This window comes from Podarcis muralis, chromosome 1, assembly GCF_964188315.1.
Source record: "Podarcis muralis chromosome 1, rPodMur119.hap1.1, whole genome shotgun sequence".
Taxonomy (NCBI): Eukaryota; Metazoa; Chordata; class Lepidosauria; order Squamata; family Lacertidae; genus Podarcis; species Podarcis muralis.
In genome coordinates, this window is record NC_135655.1 from 69,115,928 (window position 1) to 69,137,002 (window position 21,075).

At 43.2% G+C, this 21,075-nt stretch overlaps 1 protein-coding gene across 2 annotated transcripts in view; it reads left to right on the plus strand.

Moving 5' to 3' along the window:
* Window positions 1-20,812, plus strand: part of TRIM66 (tripartite motif containing 66) — a 64,767-nt gene extending 43,955 nt beyond the window's left edge. For both annotated transcript variants that reach the window (XM_028731948.2, XM_028731974.2), the window contains 10 exons: window positions 369-641; window positions 1,435-1,657; window positions 3,624-3,684; window positions 4,425-4,599; window positions 7,303-7,586; window positions 14,941-15,079; window positions 15,646-15,720; window positions 17,344-17,496; window positions 18,510-18,722; window positions 19,016-20,812. In XM_028731948.2, coding sequence (XP_028587781.2) covers window positions 369-641; window positions 1,435-1,657; window positions 3,624-3,684; window positions 4,425-4,599; window positions 7,303-7,586; window positions 14,941-15,079; window positions 15,646-15,720; window positions 17,344-17,496; window positions 18,510-18,722; window positions 19,016-19,075 — 1,656 coding nt within the window. In that variant the 3' untranslated portion in view covers window positions 19,076-20,812. The remainder of the gene's footprint in view (window positions 1-368; window positions 642-1,434; window positions 1,658-3,623; window positions 3,685-4,424; window positions 4,600-7,302; window positions 7,587-14,940; window positions 15,080-15,645; window positions 15,721-17,343; window positions 17,497-18,509; window positions 18,723-19,015) is intronic.
* Window positions 20,813-21,075: the final 263 nt, after the last annotated feature.

The following is a 21,075-nucleotide window of genomic DNA, read 5'->3' on the forward strand; positions in this document are numbered from 1 at the left end:
CCATAGAGTTGATTACCATAGAGCACCATAGCACAGAGTCATATAATTGTAGAGTTGGGACTCTGAGAACCATCTAGTCCAACCCTGTGCGACACAGGAATCCTGCCCACAGCGGTCCTTGAGTGAACATGCAGTGTTTTGTGTGGAAATAGGAACACAGATCCGGAAGGTTGTGGAATAGGTAAAATGTAATTGTGAAAGACTTGTAGGACTGACAGCATAAACTTCCACAAAATACAAAGAAAGTGATGGAATTAGGCACTGAATTAGGCACTTAATGTCCACGACAATATGGATGAGCCTTTATGCCCACATCAAAAAAATTAGATCTGCATGCACATCAACCTACACATTGTCTTCTTTTTCAGCGGTCAGCTTCACTGAACATTGTGGGCTTTTCAAATGCTTTAGACATGGAGTTGTCTTCAGCAAGGGTATCCAAGTCAGTTGATTCACAGGCAAAAGAAATATCCACTGTAACATCCGGTCAGCCCCAAAGTATGCCATATACCTCTGACGTGCAGCCTGAAGTTTTGCCCAGTTACAGCCTCGCTTTGGATAGAAGTACAAATGACCTGAACTCTGATGCTCTTAGCCACTTAGCAACCGGTGGTGTGCCCCTGGGGAGCGCAGTGTGCAAGGTAAGGACTGTTGATTCTGTGGGATAACCAGCCTCATATAAGCAATATGCTTAAGTCTAATGAATGCATAAAGGGTTTGAGACCATAAAGTCCTGGCAGGCTTAGCTCAGCTTGGGAGGGACTAAGTAATCATGCCTTTGTTCCCTTTCAAGCTACCTGAGAAGCTCAGTGTAAAGAGATTTGAGCTGCTTGCTCCAGCACAGACTGCATGGCTGACCTGGAGACCCCTATTTCCCTCACAGAACTACAATTCCTAGTGTTCCCTGTGGAAAGAGATATTGTTAAACTTCTCTGGGTCTTATAGCACCCTTAACAAACTACAGCTGCCAGAACACTTTAGAGGAACCCATGACTGTCTAAAGTGGCAAGATAGTGTTTTAAATGTATAGTACAAACGTGGCTTATGCATATATATTGCATGCTGCCTGGGATAAATCTCTGGCATGGATTCAGAGAACCGTGGGACTACTAGCTCCAAAGGAGCTACTAGCCTGAGGGGACTTGTGTTTATTTAACAACCTCTCTTCATGTCACATACAAACTCATGAAATTGCATGTGCCTCTTCTCAAAGCCTTGTTTGCAATATGGCATGTGGATCGGTGGTTCAGAGGTTCTGTTGAGCATGCCTAAAATACCTTTTTGGATCCCAGCCTCTGTGTGGAAATAAGAGTGCGACAAAGCAACAATCTTCAACAATGTAATTCTTTTCTTGAGAGTGATGTAAAAATCCAGTTTGTATATTTCAATCTTTTTTTCTTTCAACCCCCCCCCCCCTTTTTTTTTTTTTGCAAGCTGGAGAACGAAGAATTCAGCTCCATGACTTACCCTCTTGGAAGTGATTCTGTTGCTTCTCAGTCCAAAGACATCAGTGAGTTATCTCTTCCCATGCAAAATATTCTGGAAGAGCCTATTAATCTTTCGGTGAAGAAGACGCAGCCATGTGCCTCCCCTCCCATACTTATCAGCAATGCTTCCTGCATGCAGCCAGTTACTCCACAACCAAAACATATTGAAGGTATGAGGTTTTTCTTTTATCTTCCTTTGGCTTTTAAAATCCGTTCCACTGCATAGTGCGGTCATTTCAGGGTTGCCGTTGCTGCAATTAGCTTGTGTGGCACCTTCAAGACTTCCACATTTATTATGGCACAAGCTTTCGTAGACTACAGTCTGTTTAATCAGATGCATGAAATGTAATCCTAACTTGGCATTATGGCCTGTGTGTGGAAATACGTAGATGAGGTCAGAGGGAAATGAAATGCAAAAAGACAATTTCATTCCCGTATGACCTCACTCCCGTATGTGCCCCCTCATACGTTTATATGGCTACAAATTTAGGATTACACTTCATGCTACAACAAGGGCTTATGCAATAATAAATCTGTTAATGTTTAAGGTTCCTTCTGTTTTTTGTAGCAATTTTTTTGCCACAACAGGCATAACACAGCTCCTTCTGGATTTAATTCATTCTGTTGCCAAGCTGAATCACAAAACTGACTAGTTTCCTTACCTGTTCTCTTTGGCATCCACAATACTTGCCCATGTTAAGAGAGAGTGACCTTTTGAGACTGGTGGAAGGGAAAATCTGGGGGGGGGGGGGACATTGGCCCTTAAAGGAAACATTGAAATGGAGAAACACCAAGCTGCTCTCTGCCCTGCCAGCATAAGGGAGGCAGAGCTTTGGATTTGACAGTTCATCTGTCTGGGATTCTCCCTCCTCCAGCTCTTTTTGGTTCTTCAGTTAATATAGTACAAAATAGTGATGTGCATCAGATTCAGTGAATCCTGCGCTCCAAGGTGGGATGCCTTGTAGACATTTGGGGCTTGTCAGAAGCGAACTGGGATTTCTACAAGGCAGCATGGATCAAAGCTGAGATCCCTGAAGCACTTTGTGGCACCTTTGCACTCTGCCCAGCAACCCCAAATCCCTTTTGTGCCAGGCTGGAGGACTTCTGGATTGGGTTGAGGTGTCTCTCTGGCAGACTCTGTTGGTCTCCCGCTAGCCTGTGCTTCCAAAGTAACACCAGTATCACTCTGCTGCTGTGGTGTTCCTCCTTCTGCCTGCTAAATGTGTGGCAGAAGTGCTGCCAGTGGAAAACAGGACTTTCCATGGGACAGAGCATGCTGGAGACAGCCTGAGATCTTGCATTGACCCCTCTTTCATCATATGGTGGCTTGAGAGGGAGTTTGGATTGCCCCCGTAGTCATTAAAAATGTTGCTGGCAAGTGTCTGCTTAAAGCTAAATTAATAAGCTTCCCAACGCCAGGATGGGATGATAGGAAAGAGCAAGCAACAGAGTGAGGATGGAGAAACAGCTTCTGTCATGACTGATAGGTCTAGCAGAGATAATGATTTTAGTGTTGTCCAATCCTGGTGCTTTGGGGAAGGGAGCAGCTTTGCAGAACCAAAGCATATGGAATGGGAATGTGGGGAGTAAAAGGGATACCTCTCTTGTGTCTGCAGTTTTCAAACCAGTTGCCAACATACCACTAGGAGTAATTCTTTTTTCACCTACTCCAAAGCCATAATAGCTGCTCTTTAAGGTCAACCACTGCAGCTGTCCTTTAAAAAAACCCTGGCATAATTCATGCCCTCAGAAGAGGTGACCTTGCAGGCAAATTTAATCCAATTTTGGACAAAATTAATAAGTTATATATGGTTCTTCAAAAAGAAAAAAAATAACCATTTAGAGGGGCAACTGTACATGCAGATTTGACTATAGTCAAAAGGGGGGGGGGGAGTCACAGCCATTTTATATTTCCCAATAGTGAAGGGAGAGGAGAGAAAGCCAAACCAGGCAGCCTTCAAATTGGGATCTTGGGGGCATAAGTGGGCTGTTTTACAAAATCCCAAATAGGGGTCTGAACAGAATGTTGTGTTTAGTGCATACCAATACAAAGTTCAAAGGAGGCCATGCATTCCAAATATAACTTCCCCTTAGGATAAGACCACCAAATATTTTATTCATTTTCTTTTCTTGCAGACTGCCCTAACTGCGAAGAGGAACATTTTGATATGGAAATTAAAAGTAATCAGAGCAACAGGTAACATGAAACACCCGATTTGAAAGTGTAGCATTAAGATATTGAATCCTTTTTCCCCCTCTTAGAAAGGAACATAAATCACATTTGTTGTAATAGCTCAGTTAAATTAAGTAATTCCAGATGTGAGAAGGATCTAGAACAAATTACTATAAACAGTTACAAAAATTAGTTTTCACCACAATCCTCAATGCACTTCAACAAATATATTAGTAATCTGTGAAATTAATGTGTCAATCTGTGAAGTAAGGTATCACTTTAAAAACAACACAATGACATTATTATTGTTGTCTGTGGAGCAATTGGTGTAAAACGGACCCATTAATTTTCATGTCAATTCTGTGAATTTTACTGGTGAGGAAACGTAGGTTGAAACAATCGTAGGTCTGACTTTCAGTGGTGAGGGAGCCTGTGGGGAATCTGTTGTGAATCACCCTGGGATCTTTGGATGAAGGATGGTATACAAATTTAAATAACAACAACATAGGAAGACCCTTGTACCCAGAAATGTGCCTACAACTCCCATTCATATGTGAAAATTTGTTGATCCTGCATTATGAAATATGAAAGCCCATTCTTGAAATTTCAGGTGTATTGATAACATCATATTAGAACATTTTGATTAGCCATCTAAAAATACAAGGGAACCTGTGAAAACATATGGTATATTAACAGAGGTGGAATGGAGGGATGATTCTTACTAGCACTGATGAAGTCAATCCACTCTTTAACCTTGTTCTTAGAGCTTGTGCCAAAGAGGTAAAAGTCCCTTATGTGCGACTAGAACGACTGAAGATATGCAACTCAGAGTCTGGAGAACTTCCAGTATTTAAACTGCAACCACAGAAGAGTGAACATGATGGAACTTTCTTGCTGATAATTGAATGTGGTACTCAGTCTTCAAGCATGGCTATTAAGGTAAGCTCAGCTCAACTCAGCTGGTTTGGTTGCTGTTTGGCATTGCTTCTATTTTACTCTGACACATTCAAATTCACTGATGCCTTTGACCAGCAGATTTGAATATACTTAGGGCCAGACTACGAGTGACAAGTAAGATCTGTGATCATATCTCTTGATGCCTTCATGTTTACTTATGAGCAGCTGCAGAGGCCCCTGAACTGGTTCAGAACTTTAGCACTGGGGACAGGGGTAAGCTTTTCCCCATGCCATTTCCCTGACCTAAATCCCCCATCTCAAGCTGCTGTTAGGGGAAAATATACAGAAACAAAAACACTGTATGTAGGTCAAAAGCTGGAAGCGTCTTCCTTCCAGAAAGAAATAGACTGTACTGGCAGTGGCAAGTAGTGCGGGATGCTGCAGAGTAAAGAATAGGTGATTCCCTGCACTATTCTTAACGAAAGCTGAAAGTACTAAGAGCGCTTGTGTGAATGGGAGACAATGGACTTCAAGTCTATTCCTGCCCTCGATGTTTATCAGAACAGCAGTACACAACAAGTGAAACCTTTCTTTGATAATTGCTGGGTTGTATTCAATGCAGCACTAAGGTGAACGTTCCATCCGTGCCAGAATTTCTCTGCACAACAGAACATTCTCCCTTTCTCCCCCTACATTCCCCCTAAATCTGTTCTGTTTTATTCCCCAACTCTCTAGAGTAGATTTGAGGAAGGCAAAAGGAGTGTGCAAGGGGACAAGAGGACAGGGGATCCCCTTGAGCTAGTTCTAAACATTGCACTAGTAGAAAAAATTCATTGAGTACCGCCCAGGGTTGGCATCAGGTGACTTTGACTTTCTGTAGGACCTGCTGACACTTTTATCACACACCCACTTCCAAGTGTTTTCTCTGGGGTGATCTCTGCATAGGAGTTCTGCCTTTAATAAAAAAAATAAACAGCATTTTTTAAAAAAAATTAAAGTTTATCTGTTTTGCTCTGTTTAAATAATAAAAACTTTGAAACTGGTGCAAAGCATTTCTGTTTAAGTGTAATCAGAATCATCCTCTACTAAAACATTTCGCATACAATATGCATAGAAAAACTGTTGTGCTACTCAAAGGGTACTAAATATCTCATTAACAGTGGTATAAACTGATCATTGGGGAAAGATGTACTTAGGTTTTACAATGTGTTGCTTAATCCATGGAATATTGTGAATTGTAGTTTCACGAACATCTTCTGTTAAGAAACATCTAAACCTGTCTAGTTGATATAGATCCTGGCATTTGTTTGGGTGGATTGGGTTCAGGGAGAGCCAGGAAAACTCAGCTGGTTTTTGCAGATAGTGTAGACAAGCATTTGTTCACACAGTATAGGTTCAAACACTTTTGGATACAAGGTGGTGAGTGTACAAATTCAGGTCTTTAGACTGAAGGCTGAATCCTCAGCACCAACCTTGTTGCGGACTACATATCCTTCTGCTGGATTCAGTGGACCTTGTCTTTAAGCGTAGGGAGACTTCATGCACATTTAGGTGCCAAGCGAAAACATTCCTCTACAACCAGGCCTTGGGCTAGTTAACATCCAATACCCTTTTAAATGTGTTATAGGAGGGGGATTATTGTTTTGGTTTTGTTCTTATTTTTATTAAGTATTTTGTAATTTTAACATTGTAATTTTATGTTGTGAACTGCCCTGAGATCTGCAGATGAAGGGTGGTACAACAACAAGAACAACAACAACAACAACAACAACAACAGATTGATTAACAGATACATTACATTTCTCAGGAATATTGTTTGGGATTGTGGCTATCAACCAATTTAAGCCTTTTGAAACTGCTTAATCACCTGGATTTATACAGTACTGATTGGTTGTTTAAATGTCAATACATTTGCATATTACCAGGACTTCAATATTGGAGCCAAAATATTGAAGAAGGGGCTAGTTTTTTTGTGAGTAAGAGAACATACAGTGTAATAAACAGAAGCTTCCACTGACCATGGAAATTGGAACCAGAGGAGGGAAAATGCTATTCAAACAAAATTCCAGAGTTGAAACCACTTTTAAAATGTGCAGATTACATTCCATTGGTATTGAAAAAGATTTAGATTGAAAAGATATTAACAATACTGATTTCAACAGCACAATCTGTCTATTGTCTGCTATTCACAGTGCTAGAAGAAAAGTTGTGCTGTTTTCAAGGTGAAAGGCATTTTTAAAAATTTACTTAAATAATTTATATTCCCACCACTTATCAAAAGTTATCTAAATGTCTTCTAGGTTTGGCTTCAATCTGGAATGAGGATACATTTTAACATTTCTTTTCCAATATATCTGGCACGGGAAGAAGGGGCTCTGCTATTCTGAAGGTCATGCTGCCATTCAAGCTACAAAATCTGTTTCACTAATTAGTTGGTTAATCTATTGATTAAACCAATTAAAGCTTCGGGCATAATTTTTAATGAATGTAACTGGGGACAATGCAAATATACTTGACATCTTGGTTAGAGCTCCCCACCCCCAAACCATATCATTTGAGGGAATTACTGCATTTAATGTGCTATGCGTTACAGAGAAACTGTGAGATAGGAATCCTCAATTGTGAATGCAGTAAGGCTGCTTTCCTTGAGGCGTTTATTCACTGCATTTAATCTTCTGTACTATTTCAAATGTTGCATGTGAAAATTGTAGGCTGCTTTAATTTAGATTTTACTTTTCATCCTAGGTCAATCAAGGAAATCCACTTGAAAGACATAATCTCAAGCCTGAGAACATGGAGGAAAGGAGAATCCCCACAAGCCAACTGACAGAGCCAGTGTTGCATCCTTCTGTAGATCACAGGCTCAGTAATAGTATGAAAAAATCTGTGCTTACCCAGGAAGACCACCCAATTGAGAACGAGGACTTCTGTGCTGTTTGTTTGAATGGAGGAGAGCTATTGTGCTGTGATTACTGCCCAAAGGTGTTCCATCTTTCATGCCATGTTCCTGCCTTGCTCAGCTTTCCTGTGTGAGTACATATAGCACATGAAATATCTGCTCCATTTGGTATATGTTTCAAGGTCCACTTCTTTGAATCTAATCCACTTTGTGCCACCCACTCAGGTTTCATATATGGCTTTCAGTGGTTCTTTTCAGGTTGGATGCTTACTACAGTGGTACCTCGAGTTACAAACGCCTCAGGTTACAAACGCTTCAGGTTACAAACTCCACTATCCTAGAAGAGTTATCTTGAGTTTAGAACTTTGCCCCAGGATGAGAACGGAAATTGTGTGCTGGTGGCGCAGTGGCAGCAAGAGGCCCCATTAGCGAAAGCATGCCTCTAGTTAAGAATAGCTTCAGGTTAAGAACGGACCTCCGGAATGAATTAAGTTTGTAACTAGAGGTACCACTGTATTTGAAAAGCGTCCTGCTGCCAGTTAGTGCTCACAGGATATCTTGGGACTTGGGTGCAGACATTTGGTGGCTACTGGTATGTAAGTGGCATTAGGCAGCCAGGAGGTGCATCTTCCATCTCAGAGAGGCCTGTTGTCAGGGAACTGCCATCGGAGGAACAGGTGGTGGAGGGGCTCAGGGAGGCTGGGAGAGACTCAACAGCTGAAGCAGGAACCAGCCGGGGGAGGAGTGGATCTCTGAGGGAATGCGAGCAGGAGGGAGGGCTCAGAGACGCTTCCAGCGAGAACAGTGGGGAGGTATCTGAAGCTCCCATAGGGAGACCCACGCCTCGCCGGAAACTGTCACGCCGTGAGTCCAGAAGACGTGTTTCCGTTAAGGAGCTGTTATGCTGGAAACGATTCCGAAAGCAACCACTGTCGGAATCTGCAAGTGACTAGAGCAGCCATGTCTGAGGGGCTCCGTCACAGACAGAGGTTTGTGAACGTGCACAGACTCTGAGGGACTACGCTTTTACGCACAAGCAGCTCATCATCCCATCACAGCATTCCGACAGTCGTTGTAAGCTGCTGGTGCAGGAAAAGGCATCATGAGTGACCCAGCCGGAACCGGAGGAGCAGGGGTTGGAGCTGGTCCAAGCTTGGAAGAAAGGTACCGAGCGTTGGAGATCCAACTGGCGCTGCAGACGGCGAGGCTTGAGGAGAGAAGGGCGCAGGATGCAGACAAGAAGGGGAAAACCACCCAGTTCACCAGAAAGGTACCAGGATTGGTGCAGAAGTTTGGGGGGGACCCCAAGGACTACCATGCCTTTAGAACAGAGATGCAATATGCTCTCAATGTGCAGTTTGAGGAATTCCCTGACGAGGAATCGCGAGTGGCTTTCGTGATTGGGCATCTTGAAAAGGGGGCGCGGGACTGGGTTCGGCCCCTGATGGCAACGCATAATGACATCCTAAAGGACACAATGAAGTTCTTTCGTGCAATGGATCTCATGTTTTCCAGCGATATTGAGAAGGGAGTGGTGCGCAGACAGCTAATGGCTTGCAAGCAGGGAAGCCGATCTGTCCGTGAGTACTGGACTGAATTCACCATGCTGGTGCACAGATTGGGGTGGGACTTATCGGCGGAACCCATTCAAATGCTTTTTGAAGAAGGTCTTGCTTCGGCGGTGAAAGATGAGCTTTCCCGGGGGCCCAGGGCGGATTCTATGGATCAGCTGACCAAATCTGCGCTGACCATAGGAGCGCGCCAGGAGGCGAGAGCTTTGGAGAGGCGGGAAGGGAAGGGGGAACGTTGCAAGGAGTTCCGCATTCCAGACATTCCAGAGCCAGCTTTCCCGCCGGCAGAGCCGATGGAAATCGGAACAGCGCGCGCACGCGCAGTTTCAAAGCCCAGTGAAGGGGGGAAGAAGGAGGGAAAAGGCGCCCGGAAATGCTATCTCTGCCAACAGCCAGGTCACTTTGCCAGAGTATGCCCCAGAGGAAGGAATGGCAAGGGATGGTGGGGGCTGTGGAGGGAGGAGTGGAGGAAATACCGGAGCAAGTAAAAGCCAACGCCTGGCTGCCACCGTCGGGGCACAGCAGCCAGGCCAAAGAGCAGTGAAAGTGCCCACGCCAGAACCTCCTAAACCTGCCCTAGTGATAGAAGTGTCACTAGAGTTGCAAAACGGATACCCTCTAAAGATAAAGGCGCTGTTGGACTCAGGCAGCTCCTGCAATTTCATGAGCAAAGAGTTTGCAGCTGAACACCAGATACGGACGATCCCTTTAAGCAATTCCCTGCAGGTGACCACGATCGATGGCAGGGAACTGTTGGGAGGAGAAGTCAGCTTGCAGACCGTCCCAATGATAATGAAGGTGGCAAGGCACACAGAACTGATAGCGTTTAATGTGGCCACCTTGGGAGGGGCTCCCATTATTTTGGGGATGAGCTGGCTGGCGTTACATGATCCACTGGTGGGCTGGCATCAGAGAGTGGTTTCCTTTGGCTCCGCACATTGCTTAGAACACTGCAAGGAGGGAAAGGGTTCAGCAGGAGCCCAAGCTACCCTAGCAGGGACGGAAGTAACGGAGAAAGTGAAGGTACCACGACAATATGCAGATCTCAGCGACGTGTTCAGCGAAAGGGAAGCTGACCAATTACCACCGCATAGACCCTTTGATTGTCAAATCAATTTACTGCCTGGGGCACAGCTCCCTGTAGGCAAGTTGTATGCCATGTCAGACAGAGAGATACAGGTGCTAAGAGAGTTTATTGACAAAAACCTGAAGAGAGGTTTCATCAGAGAGTCAAGAGCGGTGGGAGGTAGCCCAGTGTTTTTTGTGGATAAAAAAAAACACGGACAAGCCGAGACTTGTGTGTGACTTTAGGGCCCTGAACGCAGTGTCAGAGCCCCTGGCTTTCCCCATGCCCAGGATTGATGACATTTTGAACAGGGTGCGGAAGGGAAAGATTTTTACAAAGCTGGACCTAAGGGGGGCGTACAACCTGATACGTATAAGGAAAGGGGATGAATGGAAAACCACCATGTTCACCCCTTTGGGGGCATTTGAATATCTCGTTATGCCATTTGGATTACAAGCAGGCTCGGCGTGCTTTCAGTCGCTGATGAACCACGTACTAGGGCCTTTGCTTTACAAGAATTGTGTGGCCTTCCTAGATGACGTGTTGGTGTATTCTGAGAATGAGGAGCAACATGTAAGAGACGTCAGAGAAGTGTTGAGCAGGCTGCTAGCCAACCGGCTGTGGGTGAAACTGGAGAAGTGTCAGTTTCATACCAAGGAGGTGGAGTTCCTGGGGTACCGCCTGTCAGACAAGGGATTGGCCATGGATCCCGGCAAGGTCCAGGCAGTGCTGGAATGGAAAACACCCAAAACAAAGAAGGATGTGCAGAGGTTCCTAGGGTTTGGGAACTTTTATCGTAAGTTCATCCGAAACTTTGCCCACCTGACGGCGCCCATTACGGACTGTCTCAGCAGTAAGAAGAAATTCGTTTGGACTGAGGAGGCGGAGCGAGCTTTTGAGGAGCTAAAAAGGGCCTTCGCCTCTGAAGAACAACTTCTGCATGTGGATTTACAAAAAAAGATGAGAGTCGAAACGGACGCATCAGACAGAGCCATAGGGGCGGTGCTTCTTCTGCAGCCAGGGAAGGAGGAGTCAGAGTGGAGGCCGTGTGCTTTTTTCTCGCGAAAGCTGAACAAATCCGAGAGGAACTACACGGTGTACGATCGAGAACTTCTTGCTATTCATGAGGCTTTTCGGAGATGGAGGCACCTGCTAATTGGCGCACAACATAAGGTGCAAGTGTGCACTGACCACAAGAACCTAAAGTATTGGAGAACGGCACGAGTGCTCAACCAACGGCAGTTGAGGTGGGCCCAGGAGTTCTCCAAATTTAACTTTGAGATTCGTTACGTGCCAGGCCCAGAGAACGTTAGGGCGGACGCTCTCTCACACAAACCTGAATATTTGGAGGGGGAGGGAGCACCCGAAGAAAGACATGTCATTCCAGAGGACCGCTGGGTGTGTGGGGCGGCATTGGTGGGGCAAAGAGAACTGGTAGAGGGAACGGAGAATGATGACTACGCCCAGGACAAACTCAGGGGACTCAGGAGGGAGGGAGATAAACCCGGAGGTTTTGAGGAGAGAAACGGGGCGTTGTACTACAAGGGAGCGTTATATATACCTGAAGGAGAGTTGAGGGGGAAGGTACTCAAGCAGCTGCACGATAGCCCCACAGCGGGGCATTTTGGGCAACACAGAACCATGTGGCTGGTGACCAGGGAATTTTGGTGGCCCAAGGTCAGGGAAGATGTGCGGGAGTATGTGAGGAGTTGTGACCAATGCCAGCGAGCCAAAGGGGAAAGGCGGGCGCCGGCAGGGTTATTAGAACCACTACCCACACCAGAAAGACCATGGGAAGCAGTGGCCATAGATTTTATGACTGATCTGCCAAGGTCCAGAGGGAAAACAGCCATCATGGTTGTGGTAGACCTGTTAACCAAAATGGCACACTTTATAGCCTGCTCACATGCTGTCACGGCAGAAGAAACAGCTAAATTGTTTGTAGAAAATGTGTTTAGGTTGCATGGCGCCCCCTTGAGGGTGGTTTCTGACCGAGGGAAACAATTTACTTCCAGGTTCTGGAGGAAGCTCATGAGCTTACTGCAGGTAGAGGTTAATTTCTCGACTGCCCGGCATCCTGAGACCAATGGGCAGGCGGAAAGAGCCAATGGCATCCTCCAGCAATATTTGAGGTGTTATGTCAATGACAGAGAGAATGATTGGGTGGAGAAGTTGGCATTGGCGGAATTTGCCTACAACAATGCGGAGAACGTGTCCACGGGGATGAGCCCCTTTTTGGCTAATTACGGGTGCCATCCCAGGGCTTTCCCAGGGGGGGAAGGGGAGAGATGGAGCGTTCCAGCTGCCGAACAGTTCGTAGAAGAAATGGAAGCGATCCATCGCCAGCTCCAACTTAACTTAGACAGGGCCAAGGAGGAATATAAGAGGCAGGCAGACAAACACAGGAGAGAAGGTGAAACCATTAGGGTGGGGGACCAAGTGTGGCTGTCAACCCAAGGGTTACCCTTCAAAGGGGGTTGTAAAAAGTTAAGACCCAAAAGATTGGGCCCATTTGAAATCACACAACAGGTCAACCCAGTGGCTTTCAGACTCCGGTTACCGAACCACATGAAGCTGCACCCAGTTTTCCACAGGTCATTGCTGTCACTGTATAAAGGGGACAGAGAAGGGAGGGTCACCCGGGGACCAGCAATGGAGGAAAGGGAACAAAGCTACCATGTAGCGGAGATCCTCGATTCCAGGTGGAAGGGAGATCAAGTAGAGTATTTGGTAATGTGGGAAGGGGAACCGGAGTCGGAAAACACCTGGGTCAGGGCAGAGGATGTCAATGACGAGGTTTTAATAGAAACTTTTCATCAGAGGTTCCCACGCAAGCCTCAGCCTGTAGCGAGGTTCCGGAGGGAATACTTTGCCACCACCGACGAAGAAGAGGAGTTGGAGGGGTTCACAGAGTCCGAGGAGGAGGAGGATTCAGCGAGCCGGGACGGCGACCGATGGAGGGAAATGTTCGAGACGTCTGAAGATGAAGAAGATTCCTTTTGGGGTTTTACCTCCTCACCTCCCAGAGGAGAGGAAACGGGAGGGGGTGAAGGGGGCCCTGGAGGGGAGGTGGATGTCAGGGAACTGCCATCGGAGGAACAGGTGGTGGAGGGGCTCAGGGAGGCTGGGAGAGACTCAACAGCTGAAGCAGGAACCAGCCGGGGGAGGAGTGGATCTCTGAGGGAATGCGAGCAGGAGGGAGGGCTCAGAGACGCTTCCAGCGAGAACAGTGGGGAGGTATCTGAAGCTCCCATAGGGAGACCCACGCCTCGCCGGAAACTGTCACGCCGTGAGTCCAGAAGACGTGTTTCCGTTAAGGAGCTGTTATGCTGGAAACGATTCCGAAAGCAACCACTGTCGGAATCTGCAAGTGACTAGAGCAGCCATGTCTGAGGGGCTCCGTCACAGACAGAGGTTTGTGAACGTGCACAGACTCTGAGGGACTACGCTTTTACGCACAAGCAGCTCATCATCCCATCACACCTGTGTTCAGCAATCTTCAAATGGTGAAGATGGGAAGAACAAGAAACGGCGCAAGGTCTCTCTAATCTTACAAAGTTGATAACCTGGCAATGCTTTGCTAAAACATAAAGACTCCTCAGTCTTTGAGCTTGGAGAGGAAGGGCAGGATATAAACACCAGTTTTAAAGGAACTGCACTGTCAGCTAATACATTTCCAGCCCAAATTCAAGGTGTTTAGTGATGACATTTAAAGCCCTTAAATGCCTTGTGACTTGGATGTTTGAGGGTGAGCCTTTCCCTATATCTACCTAGGCATAAAAATCTGCTGGAGAGGTTTTTTCCTATGTGTCCCACCTGTGGGAAATGTATGCTATGTGGAGGTGAAAGAGAGGGCCTTCCTCACTATAGTTTCCTGGTTGTGTAATGCCTTCCCCTTAGGAGCTGTGTTGGCACCATCATTGACTTTGTTTGGTGCCAAGTTAAGTCCTGTCTATAAACTCAACCATTTGGCAAAATTAGCTACTGTTTTATTTGAGCTGTTGATTTTTCTGCTGATTATTGGATTTTGTGGGGTGTATTAATTTTTAGAAGGTTTTATTGTTTATGTTGTATTGTCATTTTATCGACTGTAATCCACCCTGAAATAATCTGATATAGCATGGATTGGGGGGGGGGGAGGTGCAATCATCATATCAGGTCAGAACAGAGCTCAGCACAATCTATACTAACTAACAGTAACTCTTTAGGTTTTCAATCAGGACTATTTCCCAGGATTGAACCTGCATGCAAAGAATTTTTTTTTACCAAAGAGCTACAATTCTTCCCATGCTATATGCTACATGCATAGGGACACACATAATATCCATATATTGGCATCTTTTTCCCTTACAGTAATTTGTTTTGGGGGATTTTGAAGAAACAAGAGAACTTGATTCATGTTAGGTATAGAACGTATAAGAAACTAACACATTGGGAAGTCATGTGTTGTAATTATTGTCTGTGATGAAAACCATATGACATATATTGAAGATAGCAAGGTAGAGGAGCAATAGAAGAGACTTCCTGTGTTTGTTCATGTCTCTCTCCCTCCCCCCCATTACTGCAGTCTAGTTGTTGTTAAAAAGAACTTCATCACAGCTTCTTTTCTCAACTCCTGCTGTTTGTTTGTTGCATCCATGCCTGTACTCAATTAAACACATTGATTGTTAAAGAAAATACACAGTCCATCAAAATGGGCTTCTTCTGCCTGAGGTGACCAGGAAAGGAGAATTGTTCTCCAACATGGTGTTAAGGCTTCCTCTTAGGCATCTGCCATTGGCATATTAATTCAAGGACCAGTGATCTACAGCAACAATCTGATATTGTATTTTCCTCCTGTGCTCCAGAGGCGAATGGGTGTGCACGCTTTGTCGCAATGTGGAGAAGCCAGAGGTTGTGTATGACTGTGAAAACACACGTTTTAGCTACAGTAACACGCTAATGCCAGCAAGAGTACTTTATGGCCTTGATGACTATGATCAGAAGGTAAGTCCAGTATGAACAGAAGCAGATAAACATGTTTGAATAATGTTTGAGCCCTTCTTTTCCATACATGTACATTGTCTCTTCAATATGTGCAAATGTCCCAAGGAAAACGACACAGAATAAAAATGTGAAGTAAAATACAGTAGACTCCATCTACACTGAACATAAGTCAGGACCAAATTACACACCCCAGTTTTGGGGGCGGGGAGGGTGGAGAGGATAGAGGGGGAAGCATATAGTTTATATAAAAAAATTGAGGCTTTCTACAATTCAGCGGTATACAAAATTTATTTAAGAGATTTTAAAAAATCAATATAATTGCTATAATGTTGGACTTTAGCAATGCAAATGAAACAGAAACCTGTGCTTTTCGTAATGGTAATATATGCTTAGTGAAAATTAGCCAAGGGTTTCTCCAACTTTTGCAAGTAGAGAAACCTGATGTAGAATTGGGTGTGAGTGGAATACTGAGAAATAAAGTATCTGGCCAAAATATCAACTATTAATGCAGGTATTCATATGGTTCTTTTATAACCAAAGTTAATTTTAAAACTTACATTTTACAGAAGTGTGAGAAACTGATACTTTCACTGCTCTGCAACAACCTGAGTCTTCCATTCCATGAACCAGTCAGTCCTCTGGTAAGTGTTACCAGAATTTAATTTCACATCTTTTCCCTATGCTTTTCAGTATGAAGGAAGCTTTGCTTGGTTAAAAAAATGATCTTAGGAACCCTGCAGATGACCTGTTTATTGAGCATTCTTCCTGATTTGCTTTTGGGGTATTTATATAGTTATTCATTCACCTCACACTTGTCAGTGCATTTCCCCATCACTTTCCTAACTGCAAACGTCCAATTCTTCTTCTTCTAAAGTAGATGTGTTGCACTAGGGTGACAGAGCCCTTTAATCAATTTTAACTGTGCAGACATTAAGTTACAGTATGTGCTTGAATCTCTTGCTAAACAGTGACAGTCTGGAGGCACCCTCAGCTCAGATGGTGGGCTACAGCTACTTTCTACTTCACAGTATTCTTTCTCAGAATTGTTCCACTTCTCTAGTTTTGTCACTATAATCATAAGTAGAGTGCTATTATCTCTCTCTGTCTCTTCCCACCCATTCTGCCGCCGCCCACCCTAAGAAAGAGAAGCTGAGCTCCTTTAATGTTATCTCATCAGAAGCCTGATGTTTGTCAGTTAAGGAACACTGTACTTGGCTTGACTCACCGCATCATCTCACCAAATGGTAGCATGAGAAAACCCCTCACCAAAGTGTCCTGAGCAAGCTTTTCAGTCATGGGATAAGATGAGGGGCCAGTAACTAGTTAAAGAACAGGAATCAGGGAGCAGAAACAAATTGACAATTCTCACAGTGGAAGGAGGTAATCATTGGGGTCCCTGGAGGATCTGTATTGAGACCAGTGCTTTTAAATTTACTCATAAATAATCTAGAGTTAGTAGTGAGTGATGAGGTGGCCATGTTTGTGGAGAACACAAAATTACTTAGAAGCACACAAAAAAAGAACAGTGAAGAGTTCTAAAAAAAAAATATCCAAACCAGAACTGGCATCAAAATGGAAAATACATTTCATTGTAAGTACCGGTAAGTGTAATTTTTTTGCCCACTGTGCATCATTGTAGGTGTGTGTGTGTGCGTGCAAGCGCTAATAGTGTCTGAGCTAACAACGCTTGAGCAGGAAGGGAATCATAAGGATGTGTTGAATAGTTCATTGAAAATGTTGACCCAGTAAATGCTGTGAAAAAGCCATATTCCATGTTGGAAAGGAATCTAAAATAAAACAATTCACAATTATTTACTACACGTTAAAGAGAAAATTCATGAACACATTAAATACATCTACTTAGCAACAACCATCAGGGACTGCTGAGTCAGAGAGTTGTCTCAGTAATTTAACCGCCACTTCTCCAGAAAAAGATCGGTTAGATTTTAGATGAAGACATTTCCCCTGCCTAAGCAGTCTCTGATGGTTGTGGGTAAGCAGATGTGTTTACTGTGTTTGTGAATTTTCTTATTTAATGTACAGTAAATTGTTGTGCACTTTATTGTTATTGTTATGGTTATGTTAAAGTTATTTTGCATAATTATGTATTGTATTGCATTGTGTTGTGATGTTAGGGATTTATAAATAAAAATGTATAAAAAACAAAACTGTGAATCTAAAACATATTCAAGGTAGAAAAAACACTTGCCTACTTCACAGGAATGCTTTTAGCTGTAAAGAATGATTGTGATATTTATTTACAGGCTCGACATTATTATCAGATCATCAAAAGGCCCATGGACTTGTCCACCATCCGGAAAAAGCTCCAGAAAAAGAACAAGCTGCATTACTCCACCGCTGATGAGCTGGTAGCAGATGTGCGCCTAATGTTCTGGAATTGTGCAACATTCAACTATGTAAGTTCTTGCAATCCGGAATTCACTGCATCACCTGGGTAAATAATGTGGGCAGTGACTATTCCTCTCCATCTCTGAATATTTTTATTTGGGCCTTGATTCTTTAACCTAATTTTGAATAATCCCAACACAGGATTGTCAATTGGATTTACATAGTGTGAAAAAATAGCAACCTAGAGAAAAGATAGCAAGTAGCCACTAATCAAAGGCAATTTCTCAGTATCCTGGACAAAAGATGCAAATACCACAAATACTGGCAGTAATTCTGGAGTGAGAGACCACAATAGGTGGTGCTGGAGAATCTATTATTCTCTATTATGTTACATTCTCATTATCTCTATTTACAGGATCCTCTGCTTTGAAGGTTTTTCTTTTTTTAAAAAATAGCAAGTTATTTAAAAGGAATGGGCAGGAACCTGATTTATCCTCCTTGTCCATGATTATTGTCACTCATTGACTAAATTGGCTGATCCTTGCCTTTGTGTTGCCTTTGTCTGTTACACCTGGACAATGGTGATAACATACCAGGAAAACCTACCTTCTATGCTGGGGCTTTGGAATATTATTTGGCTTGTCCTTAGATATTTGCTATCTACAAAACTAATTCTGTAGGGTTCAGCACCTTGATCTTTTAGATAAATTTACTCACCATTAATAGGTAATCTAAAAAACCTGATTTTCCTCCCAATGTCTGGTTTCCATTTATTTCCTAATACCACCAAGAAGCCAGCCTTCCCAAGCTCACCCTTGGCTTATTTAACATTTTGGAAAGATTCTTATTCAATGTATAGTATTATTTATTTTCATATACCATTGCCTTGACCTTTCTTCTCACTCTGTGCCGGACAATTCTCCTGGGTGGTTGTTTTCTATTTAACTGTAAATTGTATCAATTCTTTAACTGATGAGTATAATAATAAATCAAGAGTTTCATAGATCTAGCAACAGAGAGAGCATGTCTTACTAAGTGAACCACATGCTGTCGTAACAAATTATGATGCCTTCTCTTGCAGCCTGATTCAGAGGTAGCTGAGGCTGGACGATGCCTGGAAATATTCTTTGAAAGCAAGTTAAAAGACATTTACCCAGAAAAGCAGTTCTGCTCGGTGCAGCAAGATGACTCTGATTCAGAGGAACATGAAAATAGCCAAGTGGCTCCCAAGGGATTCCAGTGGCCCTCATACAGACAAGAGTGTATCCAGCCCAAAAGAAGGCGACGGCACGCTGTAAGAATACAAAAGCAATACAGAACATAACAAAACTTGATTGTTTAGTGGCCCCAAAGCTAATTCTTTCCACAGCTTTTAATATAAAGCTTTGACAATATGCTTAGGGATGTATTAGTAAACTTCAGTCAGACCAGGGCGATTCTTTCTTCATGTTCAGTTGTGTAAACAGGTTAGCGCTTGAAGGTCTTGCAAGCTACCTAATTATTTTGCCAAGTAAAATGCAGTGTGAAACAATATTTGAAAAGACTAGCTTCTCTAACAATCTGCCCATTTATTTCCTTTGTACACAGGAAAGTGAAAAAACTAAAAGACCAATGTTTTGGCCAGCTAAAGGTCTTTCTCAGGTGTGACGTGTGGAGTGCTGCAAAGAACAAAACATCAATCAAAATAAGATGTGCGTAAGAGGGGAGTCAGAAAATGTCTCTTAAGATATTTCACCTGAACTTCATAGCAGTGGTCAATCAATTTCATTTTTAGATCCTATGGGGAGATTACATTTTCAGTGTAGTGCAATTTTAATAGGTAGTAAGACAGCTATATGCTGTCTTAACAATTTGTGTTTACACTACTGTTTTGTCATATGCAATAGTTATTAATAATAAAAGTAAGACATTTGATATGCTGTTCTTAAAATTATTTCATAAATTCTCATCGCTTAATAGATTGTAGCTGGAAACAGCCATCTGGCAACATCACCAGTAATTCCACACATATTTATAGTGTCCATTACAATTTTACCATATGTGGCAGTGTCTAAGCCTATTGTCTCCTCTAGTGAAAAAAATGAATCCAAAATTCATCTGGTATGAGTATGCACTGTTCCCAATGCAATTTATAGCCATTGTTATGTTGTCTTGCTAACAAAATGTGGCAACCAAAGACCAAATCTCTGGACATCAGTTGAAGCAAAGCTTCCCATGGAGTTAAGCAGAGAGTTCTTGCTTCTGTGTTTACAAGACGACCAGAAAGTAATGTGGAAAGAAATAACACGAGAACTGCATTCAGGAATTCTACTCTTTAATTCTAGAAAAGGAAAGGACCTCCCCCCCCCCCTCATTGTTTTCAATTCTCACTCATATAGGGTGATTGTGCACCAGAAGTGGATTGGTGCAACCAACATGGGGAGCAGAGGGTGGGTGGAGTGAAGTTTGACTGTCCATTTAATACCAGCAGCTCACATTATACCTGTGTTCTCTTTATGCTAATCCTTTGTCTATGTGTACTGCAAACGGATATGGGATAATTATGAAGCCAGTCAATTGCTGAAATGTGCCTGACTACATAGGAGTGAGACCGATAAAGGGTATTTCTGAGATGCATCCGTCTTGCTTTTTCAGAGCCTTTTTTCACCCTCCCACTTGAGCAGTAAAATTTTAAATGCGAAGGAATCCCTTGCAGACAAGTCATAGCAGAAGCTGAGATACGGTTGTTTCACTCAGTAGAATGCCTCAAGCTCTCAACCCTCATGTCTTCTTTGAATCATAAGAGTTGGAAGGAACCCTGAGGCTCATCTAGTCCAAGCCCCTGCAGTGCAGGAATCCTGCCCACAGCTGTCCCTGGGTGGGTTCGAACCACCAACCTTCTGGTTCACAGCAAGATGCACTGACCCACTGTGCCACACACAACACTCTGTGAAGCCTCATCCATGATACATCCCCTGCAGTCTTATCTCTCTTTAGCCTCATTCCCAATCCCAATTGCTATAGTGCTAGTTGGGATCAGGTGTGATTGCAGGTGGGGTGGGGTGGTCTTCTTAGATGTCCTGGTTTTCATCTGACTCTTTAAAAGGAGAGTCATTTTAACGCCCCCAAAGAGTAGTGAGTTTCCGGTTATACTAGATTTGCTGTAAATGAAGAGAGTTTTTCAGTCTATATGAATTTCTTGAATATGGTATCCATGGTTGTTATAATAGAGAACACGTTAAGCGAGAGTTTATAGAATTACTAGCCGCACCTGAATATTTTTTTCTGTTTTCAATGTTAATATTGCTCAAAATAAATGCTGTAGAAAAAAGTTGTCTCTTTTCTTATTGTATAATAAAACAATCGTTGAAAAAAATAAAGGAAACATTGAAAAAAGAATTTAAACCGTTGAGTCTAAATTATTTCCTTGCCTGTGTCCTTGGCTATCGTTCATATCTAACTCATTCAAAGAATGAAAAATAACTCTTCCTTTAAAAAAAACACCCAGTACAAATGCTAATTTAAATCATGCATACAGAGAACAGATTTATTAAAAAATATAATGAATACCACCACCACCAGTTTTACAAATAGTAGTAATACAATTCATTTAAAATATGTTTGGTGTTTGGCAGCATGTCTTTATTAGTTTTTCACATTTGTTAAAA